Source organism: Brachycentrus maculatus, unplaced genomic scaffold (assembly GCF_059751285.1).
Source record: "Brachycentrus maculatus isolate JH-2025_06_01 unplaced genomic scaffold, ASM5975128v1 h1tg000199l, whole genome shotgun sequence".
Taxonomy (NCBI): domain Eukaryota; kingdom Metazoa; phylum Arthropoda; class Insecta; order Trichoptera; family Brachycentridae; genus Brachycentrus; species Brachycentrus maculatus.
Genome location: NW_028280950.1, coordinates 1,876,045 through 1,902,099, shown reverse-complemented (window position 1 = coordinate 1,902,099; position 26,055 = coordinate 1,876,045). Strand labels below are relative to the sequence as shown.

The window sequence follows — 26,055 nt, the reverse complement described above, 5'->3', positions numbered from 1 at the left end:
CCGGGGGAACAAAGTCAATACACGGCATTCTCACAACCATAAAATGTATTAGTTTATATAATAAACACATAATGTTGTTCAATCAGCCTTTGAAAATTTGTATAGAAATTTTCAGTATTATGCGCCAAAGCTTTGTCCTGTTCTGATTTTCTTGTAACATAATACGAAAATTTATGTTTAATTTTTTAATAAAATTATTAGTTTATTCAAATAAGAGGTACGTTTATTTTGAACTGTTCAAACAATACAAAATTCGATATTATATTAATTACCACTTTTTGGTTTCTCTAGATTATTTTAGACATCATCATTTAAAGTCATCTCTATCCTTAAATTTAATTAAAAGGAATGATAGGCGCCATGGCGTAGTTTGGTAGACACTCGACTACGAAAGTAGTGTTGCAGGGTCGATTCCTGCCAATTGCAAAATGAGTTCAAGAAAGATTTTCAATTGGACTGGGTGTATGTGGTGTATTTTTCACATTCGCCTTCTGTACCCTTACTATCCTATATGCAGACAAGTCTCTTAAAAAGAAGAGGCTTTGTGGATTATTTCTTCAATAAAAAATAGTTAAAAAAAATACACGAAACACAAATTAAAAGAAAAAAATATAATTTAAACAGTATTTTTAATAATGTGTAAGTAAGTATCAGATTCGATTCTTACGGAAGCTTCCACCCAAGTGATAAGCGAAAGCTAAATTATTAAACAAACTTTCGATATCGCATATCACTCACTCCTTTCAAGAACGTCATAAATCAAAAAACTTGATTTTTCAGGAGAACGTTTTTAAAGTTTAAAAATATAATACAATGTATTAAAAATAAATATCAAGCCACTTATTGAACTTATTACTGTGCAAGAGATCTTTTTAGGTAAAATCTGAAGGTTTTTTCTCCATTTGAAAAATATTTAGTATATTTTTTTTAAAAAATTAAACGATACCTTTTCTTCAAAATGCAAAAACAACACTTTCTGCCCTGTAGCGGGTAAATATTAAGTTAAAAATATGCCTCTTTTGCTTGGATATAAATTAGTACATTTTCTGGGCATTCCGAAAACATGAACAACTGAAAATTGACGATGTTTTGTTTATGACGTTCTTAAAAGAAGTGAGCGATATATCAACAACTGGGCGGTTAACAGAGGTACGTAGGTATACGTTGTGCTGAAAAAAGAATCAAGAGATGCGGAGCATATATGGACTGAACTCGTCTAATATACAGATAATATAATATTTAAATAAGTGTACTCTTATTTTATTTTTAAGGTTTGAATGAACTATTCAATGGACTGCATGTAACAAACCGCGAATCCAATACAGCAGGAAAATAAAATTAGTTTCATTGTCAAGCATATCGGTTTGTGTTGAACAAACGGAACGGGACAATGGAACGCTCCGTTCGGTACTCAGTCCCTCCGGGCTATTGTGTTCACAAGTAGTGACCTGTTAAATTACAATAAAATTTTATTACAGCTGAAAATTGAGCACTTTCCTAAAACGGTGTATTTTCTTTACCTTCGCACAAAGTTGATTTTTTTATGAAATTGACATACAAGTGGGTTTTTTTGGCATCTCAACAACGATGAAGAAGAATTTGGAAGTCTAGGTTGTTTCACAGGGCTCATGACTTGTCATAGGCTGTTGCAATGAACACTTTACACACGTGCAATATTCAACATTCTACCCATGATTGACAACCACTTTACTCAAATGAATGAAATTGAAACTCCTAGATATATGACCAGACTCATGACACAGTACACAGTACAGTTACTAACAGCCATCTATGTTAGATTGTGAAAGTTTTCATTTAGCAGAGACCCTCTTATTTGAATATTTGCAAGATTTGAGCCCGAATTATTTTTACATACTGTACATAATATTATGTACCATGTAATGAGATTGATCATATATCTCGGAGTTTTGATTTTTTGATCGAAAAAATTTAATAGTGTGGCTGTCAATCATGGGTACAATGGTGAATGTTGCACGTGTATAAAGTGATCATTTGAGCAGCCTATGACAGGTCATAAGCCCTGTATATATCCAGACTTCCATATTTTTCTTCATCTATGTTGAGATGTCAAAAAAAGTATAAATTTTATCCTTATGATATATTATACTTCGATATTACAGATGATGCTAGCAAATTTCTCTATTTTTTGGTGCTACTACACTATGGTTAGTTTTGTATTGAGTTTCACATCAAAAACATAATTATATATTAAATATTTCTGACATCAAAACAGACAAAAACGTGCAAAAGAAGTTTCTCTAGTTTTCTTGAAAAGAAGTCCCGATAGTGTAGAAAATAAAAATATCTCTTTGGGATGAGTCTAGGGTACAAGGTTGCGCGACGACGACAAACCGGATGCAGCGATCTGGACACCGAGTTGACGGAGTCAGCAGTGCACATCCCTACGGAGCTGCACAGGACCGTTCCGGATGGAGGGAGATCGCCGACAAGCGAGCCGTGACTTGGGGCAACAACAATGTGACCCATTCTCAGTAAAGATGGGCACGATCCGGTCATTCAAAAGATCCGCATCAGTGGATCCATATCTTTTAAGTGATCTGTTCACTTATTCAAGACCGGATATATTAAGCTATGGAACTTTTGTCGGAGACTAAAAAGCAACTCGCTATTGCTAAGCTAAAATAAGTTTTATGTTTTATGAGTGGCAATGATATCGCTGGTTATATTCGTTTGAAACAGATTTGTGAGATTTGACTAGTGGCTAGTGGGTAGTATTGTACGTATTAGAACTCCATGCAAGTATCACGATATAATGATCTCTTGCCATTTCATAGTATTTGTACCTGTGACTGATATACCAAGAACACCTCTAATACCGAGTGTTAATTTTGTATTCATGAATTACTATGAATTATAGTAACTTTACGCATAAAGAGTATAGGCTATAAAACTTATAAAGTTGAAGCCCTGAATATGGCCATGATAAACGGCGTTGTAAAAGCCTCGGCAGCTAGATTTCAAAGTCACTTGGACGTTAGGTAATTCAAACACAGAGATGAAATATCACGAATTGCTGGGAAATTTGTTCGAAATACCTTAATATATTCTTACGTTTTTTAACCCAAAATCAGTGAATCAGTGAATCGATTGCGTTCGTAAACGAAATCAAATCAAAATAGGGATCCGGTCACACAATTATTATGTATGAATGTTCGCGAATGACCCATGTCTAATTCCCAGTCATGGGACATGGATTCAGAAAATGTTTGAAATATATAAATGAAAAACAATATTTAGAAATAATCTTTTTCTCCTTGTCCGTTACAAGGTTAAATTAAAATACTTATAAACTTTAATATAAACAGAAACTTTGGATCTTATAAAAGCAAACCGAAATTAAAGCTCTAATATCAAGTTCAGGATTAGCCAAATTAGGAGATTTGAAATTTCGCCTCGTATTTAATTTTAAAGTTAGTGTAAACAAAACTGGTAAAAGTAATTCTGGCCAGAACGGTTCTGTCAAGTACGTCTTATGTCTTATCTTGACTTTAACAACTTGTCAACTAACTTACAACAGGTGGGTACATACCCGGGCCATTCGGTTTATGCATTTTGTGGATGCTCTGCATACCTTGAAATAGTTGTGTCCACAGGGTAAACCTAATTCTGTTATCCGCCCAATTGTTCTCCGCTCACTCCTTTCAACAACCTCAAATATCAAAAAACATGATTTTTCAGGAGATCGTTTTTAAATCTTTCAAATCGTCAATTTTCAGTTGTGCATGTTTTCGGAATGCCCAGAAAATGTTCTATATCCCAGCAAAAGAGGCATATCTTTAACATAATATTTACCCTCTACAGGGCAGAAAGGGTTGTTTTTGCATTTTGAAGAAAAGGTATTGTTTAATTATTTTTTTTAATGTACTAAATATTTTTCAAATGGAGAAAAAATCTTCAGGTTTTACCTAAAAAGATCTGTTGCACAGTAAAAAGTTCAATAAGTGGCTAGTAATTTATTTTTAATGCATTGTATTATATTTTTAAACATTAAAAACGTTCTCCTGAAAAATTAAGTTATTTGATTTATGACGTTCTTGAAAGGAGTGAGCGATATTTATAATTCTCTAAATAGACTTAAGTAAAGAAACTGGGTACTGCTTTATACTTGTCATATTAACCTGTATACGGATATATATGTTGGTAGGCCGTAATTTTATCCAATATTACACCATGGAAAAACACCATTGATCGATCAATTTCGACCTTCAACTACCTCATTTCATGAAAGTGAAATGTGTGTAATACATAAGAAGATAAGTACCTTTGATGACAGCATCTCCTACAAATAGTTGTCCCGTTTGGTCCGCCGCTTGGTCCTTGTATATTCTCGAGATGAGGATGGGAAGTTTGTGCTCCGCTCCGCCCTTTATGCTGAGCCCTAGTCCGCCCACCTTCTGTCTTGTTATCTGCACCATCCTTTCCTGAAAATTTAACTCAGTAGTTTATAAAATTTCAGGAGTGTTACACCGATTCCCTTCAATATTCCTTTTATAAATATTGGACCGATAATATGGGTATAGTACGAGTAAGGTATAGGCTAACTATATGTTTATATTAGTCACTTGTATGTTCTAACCCTTAATACTAACCTCTAACAAAAACCAACAAATTATCTGAAATTTAATATACAATATATTAAATGCGATTAACATTGATGCAATAAATTTCCGTATTTTAAGTATTTAGTTTAAATCTAAGAAATATACGATTAACTTAATATCTTCATTATAATAGTTATAACGATTTTTCTTTGGTATATCTTCTTATACCTCCGCCTCAGTAGTGTAATGGTCAGCATGCTCGGCTACCGTTCTGAAGGTCCCGGGTTCGATTCCCAGGGGGGGTCAAATAAATATAAGTGATTTTTTCACTGTAATATTTATTCAATATTACCCTGGACTGGTACCTGAAGTGGAGGGCTGATCACCTTTCCTTCATGTGTAAACGATCGAGATAACACTGCGTTTATACGAAGCAGTGCCCTATGCATCATTGGGGTGCGGATAAGGGTTTTATTATTATTATTATTATATCTTCTTATCAAATATTTAATTTATAAAACTTATTTTATTAATTTCATCAAACTCATTCGGCAGTCATTTTGTGGTAAAATCGATCCATTTTCAATTTAAGTTATACTTGGTAAATTCTAACCCTTATCCGCACTTAATGGTGCATAGGGCACTGTGTCGTATTGACGCAGTGTTATCTTGATTGTTATTAACATGAAGGCAAGGCGATCACTCCTGCGCTTAAGGGACTAGTCCAGGGTAATATTAAATAAATATTAGAGTGAAATCTCGGATATTTATTGTCACCCCCCTTGGGAATCGAACTCGGGAGATTCAGCACGGTAGCTCAACACGCTAACCATTACATCATGGAGGCGGACTACACTTGGACGTTAGGTTATAATAGTAACGATAATTAAAATTATTAGACAGTAGACTTGTCAGGTTTTAAATCAGGACTGCGATAAGTAAATCAACGAGTTTGCAAAATTTAAATTAATGACGAATTTACATAAAAACCTTGTTCGTGAACTACATGTTATAATATTCAAACATTCGGAATAAGAAAACGAATTTAAACTTAGTTAAAATTCAAAGTAGCCAGTACCAAAAATTGAATTATGATTTTGCCACGGACTTTCAGCCTCTTGGCACCAAATTGTTGAATAAATAACTAGACACCGTCAATTCGTTTTTGATAATTTACGAAATCCTAAAAATATTTTTAAAACAAAATAAAATTGAGACGGATACAATAAATCCATATTAATCACATTTTTGCCATCTCAACAAAGATGAAGAAGAGTATAAAAGTCTGGGCATTTACAAGAGCTTACGATCTGACATAGGCTGGTTAAGCGATCATTTTATACACGTGTAACATTCATCATGATTGACAACCACACTACTCAAATTTTTGGAAATCATACATATATGATCCATCTCATGACGATCCGTGATTGAGTTCACTACATGCATCTATGATTGGATTTAGAAAGCTTTTATTCAGTAGACACCCATTTACTGTTTACGTATAAATGTCCAGCCTTCCATATTCTTTTTCATCTTTGTTGAGATTCCAAAAATGTATAAAATAACTCCCAAGTGGAGAGATCCAAGATTTGTGAACAAATATTTGAACACACTCAAAATGCCCTATCAATAAAACACTCTCCTCATCATTCCCTATTAATTGATTCACTCTAAACTGAGATCCGAACGGGTAATATAGATCTGGTCCGATCACGAACGACCCACATCTACAACGAATACATAATTAAAATTCCTGATAATAATGGGTAGGTTAACCCGTATTAACTGGACGTTTTATACAATATAACACCAGTATTAATGGATATTTCCGGGTATATGTTAGTATTTACACTTGCAAAGGGGACACCTGGATGATTTCGGGTAAATATGTGAAAGGGTTCTGTTTAAAACAATAAACGAGTCCCTTTCCTGAAAAACGACAACCGCCCGAGGGAGATAATCCCCGTAGGAGAGACGCTTTGTAAAATTTAGACATACATAAATGCAAATAATTAAGTAACTTAATATATTCGCATTCATTACGGTCATAATATAATATGTGGGTATCTGAAAAAAGGTCCTCAGTATCCGAGTCTCTGCAGTAAGGATGTTATTCTGTTTGCCAAAAAATATTATTTTTTTAAATATCAATAAAAATAACGTCTTAATCATGTTATCCTATATGCCAATCAACTTATTATGTTTTAATACCGATGAAAATAACATCGTACCTAATAATGTTATCGTATTTCTAAACAAATATTATTTTTTTAAAACCCAATGAATTAAACTCTTAATAATGTTTTTCTATGGGCCAAAAACTTCTACTTTTTTAATATCAAGGAAAATAATGCTATCGTATTTGGCTAAAAAAATATATATTTTTTAAATATCAATGAAAATAACGTCTCAATTATGTTATTCTACAATTATTAAAGAAAACTCTTGTTTTATACCACTTGAGTTTTATTAAAGACTACATGTTTCCGAAGTTAAACTTCCATCATTCAGGTCTGTATACAAATTTTATGTATGTTCTGAAACATGTAGTCTTTAATAAAACTCAAGTGGTATAAAACAAGTGTTTTCCTTAATCATTGTAACATGTCTTACCACAAAGTTAATGCCGAAACAATAAATAAAATAATGTTATTGTATTTGCCAAACAACGCATTATTTTTTTAAACTAATGAAAGTAACATCGTAATAATGTTATCGTATTTCCAAAAAAAAAAAATTTTTAAAACCCAATGAATTAAACTCTCAATAATGTTTTTCTACGTGCCAAAAACTTCTACTTTTTTAATATCAATGAAAATAATTAAAGTCGTAACAATGTTATTTATTGTTAAGTATTCGGCTAAAAAAAATATCTATAAAAATAATGTCGTAATGTTTTTTTGTTTTTTGTTTAATCTCTGAATGTTTTTTAATAGTTTTATAACATAAATGTGGAATTGTTTAATTGGCTTTTTTTTTAACGTAACTATTTTTTTGTTAATGTAATGTAATGTTTATTATTGTTAATGTAACTATGGTTTTATATCATTTTTTTTATATTTAAGCTGTACAATTCGCGAATAAATAAAAAAAAATAAAGTAATAATGTTATTCCATTCGCTGAAAAACTTTTTTGATAATTTAGACTGACGGTGATGCCCGCAGATGATAATTTTTAAGTACATATGTAGTTTTTTCCACTCGAACATAGACACCTATAATATATATTGATTATCATCTGAAGGGCAAATAATAATGTGTCTGATAGTATAAATAATAATGAAAAGGCAAATTATATATGAAATCAATTTTTTTCATTAATTTTGTTTCCTCTCACTCTCAAAAATTCTTATTACTCGTTATAATCTACGTAGAATTGCGAAAATATAATACCATTTATAAACAAATTTATAATACCTAATAAATAATATGTCGGAGAATACACAATTAAGTATTGTACATTTAACTTATTATTAAAAGCTATAACAAAGATAAAATTCTCTTTGCTATGTATTTGCAAAAAAAAACAGCTTAATTTGAGCGTATAATAACTAGACGAAGTTTTGTAGAAACCGTCTAACCAACAGGGAAAACTGAGGTATTAAACAAATTAAACTATGCACCATTCGGGTGTGGATAGAGTTTGGAGGGAGGAAATTCACCGCTCATACGTTAAAAATGTTATGTTAAAAATAAACCCGATCTATTTTGTATTTTAAAAGCATTAATAACTTTGTGGTATATTAATATAACACTCTCCTTTTTTCATTAATTGATTCGGCACTCACTTTGTGGTAAAATCTATCCATTTTTAATTAATGTTTTACTTAGTAATTATACCACTATTTCTTAAAATCTACTGTGACACTCTCCTTATTATTTATCGTTCACTTTGTGATAAGATGTCTTAATAACAATGATTTTCTGAATTTGACGATCACCTTATATCTGAAGATCATAATTTTAATAAACCAACCGGCATAGAAATTTTACTTGTAAATAAACCTGCTTTTAGTTTAGATAATCTTGAAAAATTAGACATAAGTAAAGCAATTAATAGACTTACCCATATAAATAACCAATCAAATTAAACTTCAACTCCGCTTTAAAAAATATTCCCATTGTGACTCTTATACCTTCTTTCTCCCTTTTTCAAATAATAATAAAAAAAATAGTTTCATATAAATAGAGGACGGAAGCAATTTCGTTTTAGTCTGAAAGATTTTTTGCCCTTTTCACTCATGAATTACAAAAAATAAGGAGAGTGTTACAGTGTGATAATATTTTTAAAAAAACATTAATCACATTTTAAAGATCATATGATACAACCTCAGAGTGTCATACATCGCGTAGCTAAAATACCTCAACTTTTTAGTGTGATAAAAACTTTTTAACTATTAACACCATTTATACGGAATCGCGGCGTGAGATATGAAATATTTGTGGCTTAAACTATTTTCCATATCCCGACGTTATGATGAAAAAGCAAGTTTTGAAATGGTATGGGTTGAATGCTTCCTGCTTAACTCCATCCAATTATATCACATTGAAAGCATAATATAAAGTTGTTTCGCCTTAGAAACTGTTCACTACAAAATGCTTTGTTCTCAAAGTCTGCTCTAGAAAGTTTTAATTATTATTAAAATTATAATTCTAACAAATATTACGTGTTGTGTTCTTTGATAATTAATTATCATATATTACTCTATCTAGCAGTGCATGATCATATTGTGTACTAGACCATCGCCATGGATCTTCCTCGAAAGACATCTAGAAGAAGACCAAAGATTTCATGGATTCTACCGAAAGATTCGATGATTCGAAGGCATTGTCTAGGTGACGTTGTCAATGATAGAAGGACCTGCAACCTGAGGACGAGGAGAGCTGATCCCAACAGTCAACAAAGACGATAGGGATGGAGCTCGAAAGAAGAAGAAGAAGTCGGCTGTCCAAACTCAAAACACAGTAAGGGACATTTTTTTGTAGTACGTTTTTTTGCATTTTTGGACTAAATAGATTCTACTTAGTCCAAAAATGCAAAAAAAACGTACTACAAAAAAATGTCCCTTACTGTGTTTTAAGTTTGGATAGCCGAAGTAGTGCATGCAAAATTACAGGAAATTAAATACCAGTAAATCGGTAAAAATGTGAAGTTGACACTGGTTTGCCAGTAAATGAAAGGAGTCGAGAAGTGAACATTATAGACATTTTATATAAAATTATTGTAGCTTCTAAATTCGGCCACAAGTTACTGTGACTAAGTATGGTTACTTGGGAATGACTTAAAATAGAAAGCACACATTTCTGATATGTTTAATTTCACATTTCTTGTAAACGCCGTCCGTCGTTAGCAATGTATAGTACTCTGCGAGTTGCTTTTATGTTCAACAGATGGCGCCGCTAATGCGGTAAAAAAAAAACCTGTTTAGAAATAAATGTGTTCTTACGTATCAAAAGTAAAAACACCCGTTAGAGGATTTAAGACTATAGAACTTTAGAGCTTCCACCAAGTTCCACCAAGAAATACCGGTAAAAAAACTTAAATCTTATTATAATAGTTAAAGCCCAACATACGTTTAATCGAAACTTAAATTTCATTAAACCCAGGTAACATTTTAACGTAATTATTTTTTTTAAAACACCGTTATTGTATTAAAAAAATAAGTTTGTTTTCTAAATAAATATATAGTTTTGAAAAGAAAAGAGTTATATAAAGGTAAGGATTTAAAAAATTTAAACATTTTTTTTTATATTTTAAAAAACAAAATTTGTCAGGTTGTGGTCTCGTGGTTAGTGTCGCGGACTCTTGAGTCAGAGTTTCTCGGTTCGAACCCACTCTACCACAATTTGATACCTATTTCTAATAATAAGCCGCTTTGGCTCAAAGAAATAGTATGAAATTGAAGTATCTTTGTAAATAATAAAAACACAAATATTTCTCTTTTATTAAAAAAAAAATCCAATACGTGTTCCAAAAAAATCGGGCGTGAAGTGACAAACGGCTCTCAGCGCAGCCGGACGCTTGAAGAATTAATATTGTTGCAAGTAAGTAAGTTATATATGAACACTATTATTCTAGTTCTGCTTATAAAACCTATACCCTTATACCCTTTACTGTGACTAAATTATATTGTATACCCACACACAGGCCATGCCTTTGTGGGATCTTTTTTTGTATTTATTTAAATATTTTTTTTTTGTATTTGAACTTACGTTTATGTAATGCAAAAGAATTTAAAATAAAGAAAAAAAAGGAAAAAAAGGCCTTAAAATACGTTGACTCCAACCCGACACACAGTATGTGCCCGACATCACAGAAGACCGCGTCACTCAGGTCTGAGCGAAACGGTGGAGAAGATAAGATTGCGTCATAAGGGTTCTTACTCTGGCGTGGAGCGCTGGTCTACTCTCCCGGACTGGCACCTCCTTCTGCACGGCCAGGGTCTCCATGGACAGCCGCAGCCGGGCCGGCTCCGGGCGGCTCTTGCCGTCACTCACGCGCACCATGCCGGTGCGGATCTGGAAGGAAGAAAGAAACAGTTTGAGAAACACTGGAATATCTTTATATTATTTTTTTACTTCTCATCAAAGATGAAGAAGAATATGGAATTTTTAACTAATGTTTTACTTAGTAAATACCACTATTTCTTAAAATCTTCTGTGACACGTGTTTCGATTCATTCCGCATCATTTTCAAACACAGTATGATGATGATGCGGAATGCATCGAAACACGTGTCACAGAAGATTTTAAGAAATAGTGGTATTTACTAAGTAAAACATTAATTAAAAATGGATAGATTTTACCACAAAGTGACTGCCGAATCAATTAATGAAAGAATATGGAAGTCTGGGCATTTACGGGGGTAACGACCGTCATAGGCTAGTTTAAGTGATCACTTTCACCAATTCTACCCATTATTGACAACCATACTACTCAAATTCTAGGAAGTTCTATATTATATATGAACCAATTTTGAAACATTATTCTTAAATCACTATAACTTCACTAGAGACATCTATTGGTGAGATGAAATGAAGCTTTTTACTAAGCAGAAACTCTTTTATTAGTATGTGAGGTCCGAATCCTGGATTATAATCACACACATGAGAAACGCCAGAAAATATCATTTTCATTTTTATTATTTAAGCTTATAATTTGACCAGATAATTTATTTACCACATTTTCATCTCACCAATAAATGTCTCTAGTGAAGTATTTGGACACATTCAAAATGTTGGAATATTTTTGTTTACATACATAATATTAACACACTAATTTAAAGCCCTGTATGGTGACAATCACAAAAATCGGTTTGAAATACATTTATTTAATCAGGAATTATATTTTAATCCGTTTTTCGTGACAGGTGCCACGGCGTAGTTGAGTAGACACTCAGTTGCTAAACTTGAGTCGCGGGTTCGATTTCTGTGGTCATTATTGTGGTGTTAATCGTTAGAAATTTAGCTTTTTATGTTTTGTACATCAAAAGCATTGTTCACTTTGTGGTATGGTAATACATATAACACTATTATTATCATTCATCGTTGTTATTGTCTTATACCACTTTTAAAAAATAAACACCTTTTAAGTGGTATTACACAAAGTGAACGATGAATTATAATGGAGTGTTTTATTCATATTTGAAAAATTAAAAATAAATTATTTTATTTTATTTTCCTATTATAGGCGTTCAAACGTGAAAACAATACTTTTGATGTTTTATTTCATTACTATACATTTAAATATTTATAATACAAAGTTAGAGTAGTATCATGTGAACATCGTATGGGGAATAAGATGATAAAGCAATTCAAAGATCAATTCAATCATACATAATTTTTTTTTATTATTAAACACACATATCGCTCACTCAACAACGTCATATATCAAAAATCGTCAATTTTCAGTTGTGCATGTTTTCGGAATGCCTAGAAAAAGTACTATATCCCAGCAAAAGCGGCATATTTTTAACTTAATATTTACCCGCTGCAGGGCAGAAAGTGTTGTTTTTGCATTTTGAAGAAAATGTATTGTTTTTTTTTTAATAAACTAAATATTTTTTAAATAGAGAACAAAAAAATCGTAACTAGAAAGATTTATTGCACTGTAAAAAGTTGATAAGTGGCTTGATATTTATTTTTAATACATTGAATTATATTTTTAAACTCTAAAAACGGTCGGTTTTTATATATATGACGTTGTTGAAAAGAGTGAGTGATATTGAATATTGTTTACAAAAATTCAGAGTGCTGGAAACCATATAATTCCTGATTTATCCACTCCGATTGACTAGACATTCAATTACCTTCGTTTGAAAAGCGAGATGCGAGTGCTTTATACCGCTCGCATCACATTCCCAGAACGCGGAGAGGCTCGCCTAAGTAATATGAACGGTAAAACGGACGAAACAAACGCGTATCCCGACGAAATTTCAGGAAACCCATGCATAATAAATCGATGGGGTTGTGAAAAATTCATCACCCCCAATCCAATATTCCGCAAATCCTCATTTTTGTACGGCCGGGAATATTTTCATACCGAGCTCCCGAGGGTCGAGGAATTGTAATCTGGTTAAACATGACACCCCGGGTCTTATTTTAAATGGGAACCATCCCCGGAACACCCCTCGTCTCCCGGGTTAATTTTAAATTGGAAATCAGAATTCTGTTTTACAAGGATTTTACAAAACATTTTTTTGGCAATTGAATTAGTACCAATATTTTTATTTTCCGATGGAGACCGTAATTTAATCTGGAAGCCTTTGAACATTTTATTTTATTTCAAAATTTGTTCAACCAAATGTAAATGTAATTTAAAATCAATCATATTAAACATTTAGAAAGTTCAAAATTATATACAATATCCGAAGTCGAATGAGAAAACAAAACTTATACGTCAAAATCAAAGTTTGTCAAAATAAAATATTTAACAGCTCGCAAGCACACACAAAAAGAACGGAGGAGTTCTTCGTAAAGTATAACTTGGTAAAACTACTTTCGAAGCTTTAGGTGTATCGCTTAAAACTTTATATATTCACTTAAGTATTTTCCAGGGACAACGTTACTATCATCAAATTTAATTAAAATTATAAAATAAATATATTAAAGGGGTAGTTTTCAGTTCTTTATACTCAGTATAGATGAGTTTGATTTTGTGAAAACTTTCTCAATTACTTTCTTGCTCTGTAGGTTTTTTTTTAGATACAGACGAAGTGTTTTTCGAACGTGAATAGTGATGATGTCCTAAATATCAAACTATCATTATCTAGATACATATTAACACCTCATTAAAAGCATTTCATTAACATAAAACATTAATATAAAACATAAAACATTTTCATTAACATAATAATAATGATGGAAGTTTAACTTCTGAAACATGTAGTCTATAATAAAACTCAAGTGGTAAAAAACGAAGTGTTTTCTTTAATCATTGTAACATAAAATAAAATACAAAATTAAATATTTTATATATATTTATATTTTTATCAATTTAAGTATTTTCATAAACAAGTCAGTCGTTTTAGCTTGTCTTTAGAAAAAATATTTAACGAAAAGTGGGGGTTGGACTTAGAAACACAAACTCCATTTTGAACCATAAAATAGATGAAAAAAATGTTTTTTCACCGATCGGAATTGGAAATCCTAATATTTGTTCGCACAAACCTATGAAAACAATATTTTTACAATAAAATGAACATTTTTATTTTACAGAAAAATTTATATTTATGTTTTTAGGCTAAGAATTCACGAAAAACAAAATGAAAATGAAGCGATACGGAAAAGTTACCGGTGCTAGCATGTTTTTTTTTCATTGGCGTAGAGTTCTATAATCGAATTTCAATTCCACAACGACCGATGTTTTCCTTTCCTTTAAATCTTCTGGTTGGGGACAAACAATCCCCACCTACCAACAACATAACGAGAATACAACAACAACATAACATCGCAGCACAAACAGCCAGACGCATGCATATTGTATGGGGAAAGAATGTATTATGAGTTCGTAGACGAGTGGGCGCTGAAAACGATTTCAAGTTAGCTGAAAAAAACTTACTGTTTGCGTCGCTTATACCGACGATTATAAAATCGTTCACGAAATGGAAAAATTCGTTTTCACTTAAGAGATTTCGGTATTTTTGTTTGTTATGTAATTGCTTTTATTTATATTACGACTAGTTTCGAGAACTACTAATGATCTCATCAGCGAGCGAAAATACAAATAATACGAACTGATCGTATTGTTTGTAGCCCTCTATTAGGAATATTTGTAGTTCTTGTAACAAGTCGTGTTTACATTAATAAACTAAAAATAATATCTTCCTTATATTCAAATTCATTACATTTAACATAATAAAAATTGAATTACCAGTTATGGTAATCCTCCGATTACCAACATTGAAACATGTTGAGTCTTAATCAATTTTTTTAATTGTAATGATAAAATATATATATGTAAAGGGTTTATTTTAATCAAATTACCTTTTTTTCAAAAAAGAAAAAATTCAGAATTGCCAACGATTATCATTTCAATGTATTTCAAAATACTGCAATCGACCATTGACGATATTGTAGTCTAAATTTTCGTAGATAAAACCGCGTACTGATTAGTTTAAAGTGAGTGTGTGCACATAACACGTATTAATTAGAAATAATAATAATAATAATAAAAAGATGAATAAGATATTTTACTACAGCCGGGTCAGAATATAATGTAACAATAACTCCCCAGGGATGAAATTGAAATAGAATACCCAAGTAGGGGTAGTCCGATTATGCATACATATAAACATAGAGGATCACCATACGTTAGCTCTGCTTACCACACAGCTCGCACCACATCCGAGTGTACTAACGTCTGCTACGAATCGCTCACATACAAGAAGCTTTCCAGGACCAACTAGAAGTTCTGTGAAACTAAGAGCTTTGGCACGCTTAAAGAAACAGTTAAGACGTATTCTAGATACCGCCTAAGGCTCTCAATATATTGAGGCTTATTATAAAACATGTTAAATAATGATTAATATAATTAAACACTCTAATGTAAACATACATATCGCTCACTCCTTTCAACAACGTCATTTATCAAAAAGCGTCAATTTTCAGTTGTGTATGTTTTCGGAATGCCCAGAAAATGTACTATATCCCAGCAAAAGTGGCATATTTAAAACTTAATATTTACCCGCTACAGGGCAGAAAGTGTTGTTTTTGCATTTTGAAGAAAGGGTATTGTTTTATTATTTTTTTTAAATAAACTAAATATTTTTCAAATGGAAAAAAACATTCAGGTTTTACCTAAAAAAATCTGTTGAACAGTAAAAAGTTCAATAAGTGGCTTGATATTTATTTTTAAAACACTTTATTATATTTTTAAACTTTAAAAACAATCTCTTAAAAAATCATGTTTTTTTTTATATTTGAGGAAAGGAGTGAGCGATATACTATTTTTGTATTCTGAAAACGTTATACGTCCATCACTACAATTTTACCAGAGTACTTCTCCAATGTAAAAGAAAAGTATTCTTCGATACTAACTAACTGATTACCTAACTATCACGGTACTTATCCGCAAGGGTAGGCAGAAGGGAAAGAACGCCACATCACTCTATCTTTGCAAACAGTCTTCGCCTCTTCTACATTTATTCATGTCCTCATACATACCCGCCGATCATTCGTCTCACCAACTCTAGTGAAGTTCTAGTAATTCAAGAACAATGTTTCAAAATTGGTTCATATTTATAGAACTTCCAAGAATTTGAGTAGTGTGGTCGTCAATAATGGGTAGAATTGGTGAATGTTACGTGTGTAAAGTGGTCACTAAAACCAGCCTATGACGGTCGTAAGCCCCGTAAATGCCCAGACTTACGTTTTTTTCTTCATCTTTGATGAGATGTCAAAAAATAATAATAAATTTAAGTGTAAAAATTATCATTATGAGCACTGACGATATCAGGAGCGCATGAGTACGCGAAGCATATTCATTTATGAGTTGGTGATATTACTTCACGAAACACAGTACGTTACATTTCATTCACGTGTTGAAATGAAGTGGCACAATGGACTTTTATGACAAAGATTGTCGACGTAGAATGAGTTGGCTTCGGTAAAAATATTGCACCTACGAGAGTTTTTTAAAACTTCTCCAAAGCCTTTCGGCTTACGTACTACGTACTTAAACGTGAGGAGCAGTTATATACACTCTTACATCAAACTAGGAATATGTTAAAAGAAGTAGAAAAGCCGCAAATGGAGAACTTTCGTTGCGATCATTGTAAATTTCAATATTTTACTATTTCAATTCAATAAAAGAATATGTTTAACACATGAGAATAGAAAGTAAAATGAAAATATACAAAACATGTGTTCGACCAATAGCCAATTATGGGATTGAGGCAAGAGCAGATACTTCTAGAACAAAATCTCGACTTCGAACCTCCGAGATGAAGACTCTCCGATCCATAACCGGAAACACATTGCGAGACCGAGTAAGAAATAACGACATCCGGAGCATGTGTAAGACGGAGGATATCGTGAGGTGGGGACGACAACAAATGCCAGATGACAGACTTCCACGTATCGCCCTTCAAGGAATCCCTGGAGGACGCAGACCCCCAGGCAGACCTCCAAAAATGTGGAAAGACAGCTGGGAGTCAACATCCCAAGAGCTACAAGCGGAGGCACAAACAGATCCTTAGGACCTAGAAAAAGAAGAAGAAGAATATGTTTTAAAATATAACTGGTTTTGGTAAATACCATAAAAAACATTATATTGTGACACGTGTTTCGATGCACTCAAACACACTTTGTGAAACTTAACATAAATTAAAGAATTGTGACCTTAGGACATTAAAGACATATTTCAAGAGGGTAAGAGCTGTTTCGTATTTTTTTCAATGGAAACATGGACAGTATAATTTTAAAATTAATATGATTTTATGAAAGAAAAAAATACACTTATGATTTTAACAGAAATTAACACACGTAAACATTTTATGCATGAACGTGGAAGAGGCGAAGATTGTGTGCAAAGACAGATTAGTGTGGCGTTCTATTCTCGTTGTCTACCCCTGCGGGGAAGCGGCGTAAAGGTTAGTTGTTTAGTAAAGGTATCATCATGCCAGCAGTTACAAAGGCTACTACATGTATGCAACCCCGACTGCCCCAGCTATTACTTCTATTCTTTTACCCTCCTAGTGGCCTGAACAATATGTATACATATGTACTGTATGTATACCTATATCTTTGTGTATATCCACCCACTATATCACAAAATCTTCTAAATTATAAAAAAATATATAATTGTTTACTTATATGTTCATGAATATTTTGCCGTGGAAGAATACGAATATTTTAAAATTTAAAAACATCTATAATTCTGCCAAATTAATGTATTATTTCATTTATATCTTAATTCTCCTCAAAGCAAAATAATAAGTATTTCATCTCAAAGTAGCAGGCAGATAATTAACTTGTATTTCTAATCTAATTCCCTTAATTATAACTTTCTTGACTAAATTTCAATTCGATATAGCGAGACTACTACTAATTAGTCTTCTTTGTACAATTCGTATCAAAGATCGGCAATACTAGGGGATACAATAAATAAATAATAATCACAGAGATACACAAAATAATATTTAAATAACTTCTAAGGTATCTCTTTCATCCAGTAAGTTCAATCGACCGAATAAATTTGAATCATTAGGTACTTACTTTAATGAAAGCCTTTTCGGGAGAAAACCAATAAATTTTCACGTCAGACTGTATTTCCGAAACGGTAAAACAAAAATATAAGCAATCGTTACTTTTGGGAAAAATTATGGAGAAACCATCCAACCCACAAATTTGTAAGCTGAGATAATCGCTTATTTATTTTTTTACAAAAATGTTAGTAATATAAGTATTTAACGACTCAGTGTGAGTGGTTATATACTTATTTTACTCAGCTGTGAGTGGTTATATACTCATATTAGTAACATTTTTGTAATAAAATAAATAAGTAAAAATGACTAACCACAAAGTAAATGTATTATTTTGAGAAATAAAAAGACTTCGTTTTTTGATCCACTCCTATTTTTATTATGTACCAACTAGTTTCGGCAACAACCTGTTGCCCTCTTCAGGGTTTAATTTATGAAACTAGTTGGTTGTTTATAAAAATGTGAGTGGATAAAAAAAAAGTCTTTTTATTACTCAAAATAATATATCAATATGATCCACAAAGTTAATGCTTTCAATATTAATAATATTGAGAATGAAATAATTGCGTTTGAATGTTTTCAGATTTAAAAAAAATTATGAATAGCATTTCTATATCAAATGGTAAAAGTTTGGTTCGTTGTAATATAACCATGAAAAAGCAATGTTATTCATTATTCATAATCAAAAAAAATATTATTTTGTCAACAAGGTCACAGTTTGGTATTTCATCGGTTGGATGGTTTCAGCAAAATCAAAATAATGATAGAATCGATTTAATTATTCACATCCAACCATCTTAAACGGTTTCAGCGAAATCGTTTTTTTTTCTTTTTCTAGTTCAAAGTCGAACACATCCAAATCACATGTATTTTTTCTGCAATATTTTCATGAAGGTATGTAAATAATTTTAACGTGAAAAATGCTGAATCCTAAACCCACACAAATATTTCAAACATTGTTTTTTCATGGATGTATTGGATTTGAGTTAAAATAAAGTTCTCCAAAAAATATAATGTTGGATGTCAGAAAATAAATTATTTTCTTTTGATGAAGTAGCATTCATCAAAAAACCAAATTTTGCAAATTGTGTGTTGGATGGTTTACGCATGACATGGTCCATTTACAACTCTTGCGATAATGGATTTTTATCAATGTGTTGGTTTATTAGCTAATTAATCAATATGAAAAATCACAATACTATCGGTAACATTCTTATTGAAATCTGTAGAGAAGTAAGGGAGATATGAAGGTTTAATGTTTAGATATTTCAATAAAACGAAAAACAGACATCGCTATACGTCATCAAATTTTGCGTTGCGTCATCAGGTGTGTTATGAGGCGTATCCCTTTATGTATCTGCTTTAGAGAGCTGTAATAGTAGTTGTGCGGATACGTTTCTGCGACGTCATTCGTTGTCAACTTACGAAAACAACGTATTTACGAAGGCGAATTTTGTAAAAAAAAAATAATGAATGAAAATATTGATTATATCGGCTGTTATAAACACAAAATGAGTATAATACAATCCTTTATAGGTTGGTATGTTAAATTAGATATTTCTCCCGTCTGAAAATGATCCATTCGTTCTTTAGTGTTCAATAATTTGTCTTTTGTTTCACGGGACGGAATTATTACAAAGCCTCTTTCGACGTGACATTCGACACGTTGAGCGAGGAAATCTAAAATTTCAAACAAAACAAAGTGCCTACTTAACACGCGATTGAGACTTCGGGCACGCGCGGAGTTAACCCCGCCTTAACCCTTACAAAGCGCGGGAAATTCTACTTTCCGGATTGTGGAGAAAAACAACAGAGAACCAGCGCGCCGTACAATACGCCTACTACCTATAATATTACACAGGGCAAGAAAAATACAGTGGTAAGTTTTTTTTCGGCTTTTCGAGTCTTTCTTTCAGAACATTAATTCTACCTCTGGGGTTTGGTCCGATGTCAGGCGTCGAGAAGCGGAGTTTTTCTAACAGTTTGGTGACAGAGAGGCGTTTCAATGTTTCATCATCGGTCTTTCTCGCCACACGTCCTGCACAGCCGAGTCACGGAATATTGAAAAATGAATGCTTGGTGCAAGAGGTAAAACGCTACGATAAATACCTCCATCAACGACCGCCCCGTAGATTCACTGAAGCATTGTTCGTTAAAAACGTTCAGATATTCTAAATTATGGTAAATGTATATAAAACACTCTCCTTACCATCCATTGTTTACTTTGTGTAATACCACATTTTTAAACACTTATTTGTGACATCCGGTTTCAGAAAAACATTCGGTATAAAGAGGTTTAATAAAATGTAGTTTATATAGTTTTTATAGAACTTCCAAGAATTTGGATATTGTGGTTGTCAATCATGGGTAGAATTGGTGAATGCTGCACGTGTATAAAGTGATCCCTTAACCAGTCTATGACAGGTCGCAAGCCCTGTAAATGCCCAAACCTTCATATTTTTCTTTATCTATGTTAAGTTGTCAAAAAATAATATCGCAAATAATTTAGTACTTAATGCGATACAAAAAAATGGAACATTATATTATACAGGGATAGTTGTAATTCTAGGGGTGTTTTAGAATCGATTTTCTTCAATAGAACCTTCCTACGGAATACGGAACAGGAAAGCTATCACGTGCCGAGCCGCTTTTTCCTTTTCAAGAAAACCCCTAAACAGTTTAGTCGAATAGGGATCATTACTACGCAAGGGTTCAACAGAAATCAAATTTATTTCACGTTTACGTATCATTTTGCCTTCACACTGGAACCTAAGTGTATTTGGAACTAACTGTTGGATAAAAATACCAATCAAACTAAATTTAGTTCATGTAAATTGTGAATTTATGTCTTGCAGATATAAAATATAACATGATAATTGTCAATATTTCAATCTGTGGATTATCAAATATTTTTGTTTTTCATATTATGTCCCATCATCATATTTAAAGGTACATAGATGCAGTATTGCATTGTATTGATGCAATTTTATCTGTTCACATTTATTAAATATAAAAAATGCACTAGACAAAGCGAATCGATCAAATAAATTAAATAAAAATAAAATCAATATTGTCGTATTACAAGCATCTTCATTGTTTTGAATAGAAACAAAATTATTTCATGTATGAAGAATATAAAAGAAAAAATATAAATAAATAAAAAAGTATTAATAGTATTAGTCTTTGAATCATTAAAAGCATTTTTTTAAATTTATGAAAGTTCTTTTTGAGGTTCGCATAGTAAAATTTGATACAGAAAAACAGATATTTAATTTCAATCAACGTTAAAGATTAAAGATAAATAATCAACATTAAGGATAAAATTAAAAGATAAAATAATTTAACTAAAAAACAACTAGTTTCTTTAGCGGATATTAAATATATTTATTCAGGATGAAATTACAGAGCAGAAAATTATATCTTGAATCGTATTACGATGGCCCAATCAAATTATAGTTTTGATGAAGACATTCAAGCTCGAGAAGCGTTTAATGTATTATAAGTCAGAAACTATTTCCTCCTAGAAAGTTCACACCAAGTCACACACAAGTATGTGGAGAGAATATTCGAGAAATCTTCACATAGGCAGCGTGCAGACAATAGATCAAACAGTAGTTAATTTTTTAACCCGTACGGACTATAAAAACAAGTGAGAATCCACGCACTTTCAACAACTTGTGAACGCGTCACAGACAAACTAGCAAAATAGTAAACACATCACAAACAAAATATCACAATAAAATTGTCACATTTACTTTTTTGTGAGTGAAAAAGAAAGGTGAGTGCATAAGGAGACGTCTGCAAGAAAGTGATGGACACAATGGTGCGTAGTTGAAAATGCATGATACAGCGTGTGAAGAATTCCGAAAGTGAACAGGGACCATCTAGAAAGCAATATTGCAAATAAAACATTTTATTATACAGACCTGAATGATGGAAGTTTAACTTCCGAAACATGTAGTCTTTAATAAAACTCAAGTGGTATAAAACAAGTGTTTTCTTTAATCATTAAAACATTTTAAAGTGTTAAATCAGATTATTTTTTGACATCTCATCAAAGGTGAAGAAGAAAGCGGAAGTTTGGGCATTTACGGGACTGACGACCGTCATAGGCTGGTTTAAGTGGTACTTTACACACGTGTAACATTCCCCAATTCTACCCATTATTGACAACCACAATATCCAAATTAGATATGAACCAATTTAGAAACCTTGTTCTTGAATCACTAGAGCTTTACAAGAGACTGGTGAGATGAAAAGAAGCTTTTCATTGATCAAATCCATATTCTTCTTCATCTTTGATGAGAATAATAAAAAAAGTATATGAAAACTAACTCCTATAATTGGAGATAATCCAGATTTGTGAACAACTATTTGGACACACTCAAAATGTTGAGTTCAATCAGAGTAATGTATATTAAAACTATACCCCTCTACCAGAACATTACAGTATGCAAGTATATAACATACGAAAGCTACTATAAAACAAACTTGATCCAAATTCTCCTTCATACGAGCGTTGAGAGCCTAGAATTTTTCACTCAAGAATTTACTGAAATTATAGTAACTAAACCCACTCAAACCTAGGAATAGGCTTTAAAACTTCTTGAATGTTTTTCGCAGATATTTTGTGGCACATTTTATAAACTTTATAAAATAAAACAACTTTGTTTTTAACCACTTTTTATTGGTAAACTTTTGTACACCGATTTCGACAGGAACCTTGTCATCATCAGGGTTTATGTACTAATTCTAAAACATTGAAATTCTCATAATTAGGTTATAGTTAATTACCTTTCCCTTACGATGCCAAAAACATTTTTTTTTAAATCACATTTTCATATGGTGTACGGAGTGCGTGGAAGTTTTTGGCAACTGGGGTTGGAAAAAGTGTACCAATAAAAGTGGTCAAAAACAAAGTTGTTTTATTTTATAAAGTTTATAATGTTGGAGCCTACGACAGAAAATGATAAGCGGTATTGCGTAAGCCGTAGCTAAATTTCAGAGCCACTTGGATTTTAGGTGATTCCAAATAAATATCCTGACTCTTTATATTGTGGCAACCCACACATCGACTATGGCAACTCAAATCGAGTGAAATAGCGAGCACCCTACACGAAGCCCGCAACGAACGGAAGCGAGCCCGTTACACTTCGTCGCCGCTCCTCCTCAGATCGACACGTATTTCAACTGTTCTCATATTAGAATCACGCGATTATTCTTAAGTATTTTCTTGATTGTAATTCGATAGAACTGAATAAATTTGTGTTAAAAGTAATCCGCTTTCATCTTGCTTCCCTTCTGATAAATTAAAGTGGTATTCAACTAGAAACCACAATATGTCCATTTTCATTACATGTATGAAAATATGACGAATTATACTTTTGATATTTACTTTAGACTATAGTTAGCGCTTTGTGCGGATTAAAACTGCCTAAATTTTTGCAACAAAAAGAGGAAACTGTTTAACTTTGGCGATGTTTATTGTCTGCGCTAGGCTTTAGTGCGAAATTTAATTATGGCGAAGGAAAATGGCGGTAAATTGAGGGAAACTGTGAGTGTTTCGCGGCCTTTTTGGGACTCCAGGCGAGTCAAAGGGAGGCGTGATTATCACGCCTAAGGAAATTCACTCACACGACATACCATATTCGTACGAGTATGATATTATTACGATGATGAGATTTCTAACTATTCGCGCGCACTTCCTTAGCTTCAGCATTCATGGGATAATTAATTTGAACTAAAGGTATGAATTATAATAGTAATTTAAATATTATTTATTATGATAGGGACAAAAAGATGTGAGAAGAAAGAAATAAATACGGAGTACTTAAAATGTGCATACTTAATATATCAACAATAATTAATTTTCAATTTAATTAAATTATTTAAATAATGTGGGGTAAAATATAAACAGCAACACGTTATATTATTTAATAATATGACATTAACGTTGTGGAAAGGCATGTTACTTATTAAAAATTAAACGCTTGCATGAGACTGCTAATTCAGTTTTATTTCACACGACTAGTTTCGAAAACAACAAGTGTTATTATCGACAGATGATCACAAAAAGTTTTTTTTTTCAATCAAACCCTTATCCGCACCCCCATGGTGCATAGGGCACTGAATAATATAAACGCAGTGTTATCTTGATCGTTAACACATGAAGAAAAGGTGATCACCAGTCCAGGGTAATATCAAATAAATATTAGAGTGAAAAAATCACTTCTGTTTTTTTTACCCTCCCCAGGGAATCGAACCCGGGACCTCCAGGACGGTAACCGAGCACGCTGACCATTACACTGCGGAAGCGGACAAAAAGTAACGGGAAAAAAATCATTCAAATATTGGTATTACCTATCCCACCTCTACCAATACCTGAATGATTTCTTGCTAGTTAGTATTTGTGATCACCTGTCGATATTTGTCCGCCTCCGCGGTGTAATGGTCAGCGTGTTAAGCTACCGTGCTGGAGGTCCCGGGTTCAATTCCCAGGGGGGGGGTGAAAATAAATATTAGTGATTTAACATTGTAATATTTATTTAATATTACCCTGGACTAGTTCCTGAAGCGCAAGAGTGATCACCTTGCCTTCATGTGAGTAATGATCAAGATAACACTGCGTCAATTTGATGCAGTGCCCTATGCACCATTAGGTGCGGATAAGGGTTATAATAAAAGTCGATAAAAACATCCGTAGTTTTCGAAACTATACGCGTACTCATTTGGTGGTCTTATATATGTGTTTAAGTTTTGATAAGCAGGACTTTAATTGAAACAGGGTTTCGACGTATTGAATCATTCCACACATCGAACACTATGAAATGTCTGTGGAAATACATTATTAACACTAAATGGATTTGGCATTTCTGTAAAACAACACGCACAAGTGCATAAATAATGTGGGACAATATATGTAGGACACAGCATGTGTGGTGTGTATCAAACGCACGTGGGTTACCTCAAGGTATGTAATATGTACAGTATAACCTCGATATAACGGAGTAATTGGGGGGAGGGGGTGCCCGTTAAAGTCAAAAGTCCGTTACATAAAAAAGGTGAGAAATAAATCATAAAAATGTTTTTTTTTAAATATGAACACTGTATTTTTTAACTCCAAGGTGCATAGGGTACTGCATCATATAAACGCAGTGCTTACTTGATCGTCAACACATGAAGGAAAGGTGATCAGCCCTCTACTTCAGGTTAGTCCAGGGTAATATTGAGTAGATATTAGAATAAAAAAATGTTTTTATATATAAATAATAAGAATTTGACACTATTTAGATATAAATAAATAATACTAAACACAAACCAAATTCTATTTACTGTCTTCAGACACTTGTGAAGTTGGTATTTGATATCGACGCGCTTGCTTTCGGTAATCCTGCTTTGAAAAGGAATCAAGTTTTGTTTGCACTTTTGAGGTTTTGACACATAATTTCTTATTATCATAGTTACTAAAAATTGTTTACATGAGGCGACACTTGAATATAAGCATATAATTAAGCATAACATTATTAACAGGACGTTTTATTTTTTTTTGTCCGCCTCCGTAGTGTAATGGTCAGCACGCTCATCTACCGTTCTGGAGGTCCCAGGTTCGATTTCCAGGGGGGGATCAAATAAATATAGGTGATTTTTTCAGTCAAATATTTATTCAATATTACCTTGGACTGGTAACTGAAGTGGAAGGTTGATCACCTTTCCTTCATGTGTTGACGACCAAGATAACACTGTTTTTTTTATAATGCAGTGCCCTAT

The 26,055-nt window shown here is 32.5% G+C and overlaps 1 protein-coding gene across 1 annotated transcript in view; it reads right to left on the bottom strand.

Moving 5' to 3' along the window:
* The window catches only part of Syn2 (Syntrophin-like 2), a 137,325-nt gene that overhangs the window by 24,588 nt on the left and 86,682 nt on the right, over positions 1-26,055 (bottom strand). The window contains exons 3-4 of the mRNA XM_088263334.1: positions 10,971-11,105; positions 4,304-4,463 (exon numbers count right to left, since the gene is read on the bottom strand). Coding sequence (XP_088119460.1) covers positions 4,304-4,463; positions 10,971-11,105 — 295 coding nt within the window. The remainder of the gene's footprint in view (positions 1-4,303; positions 4,464-10,970; positions 11,106-26,055) is intronic.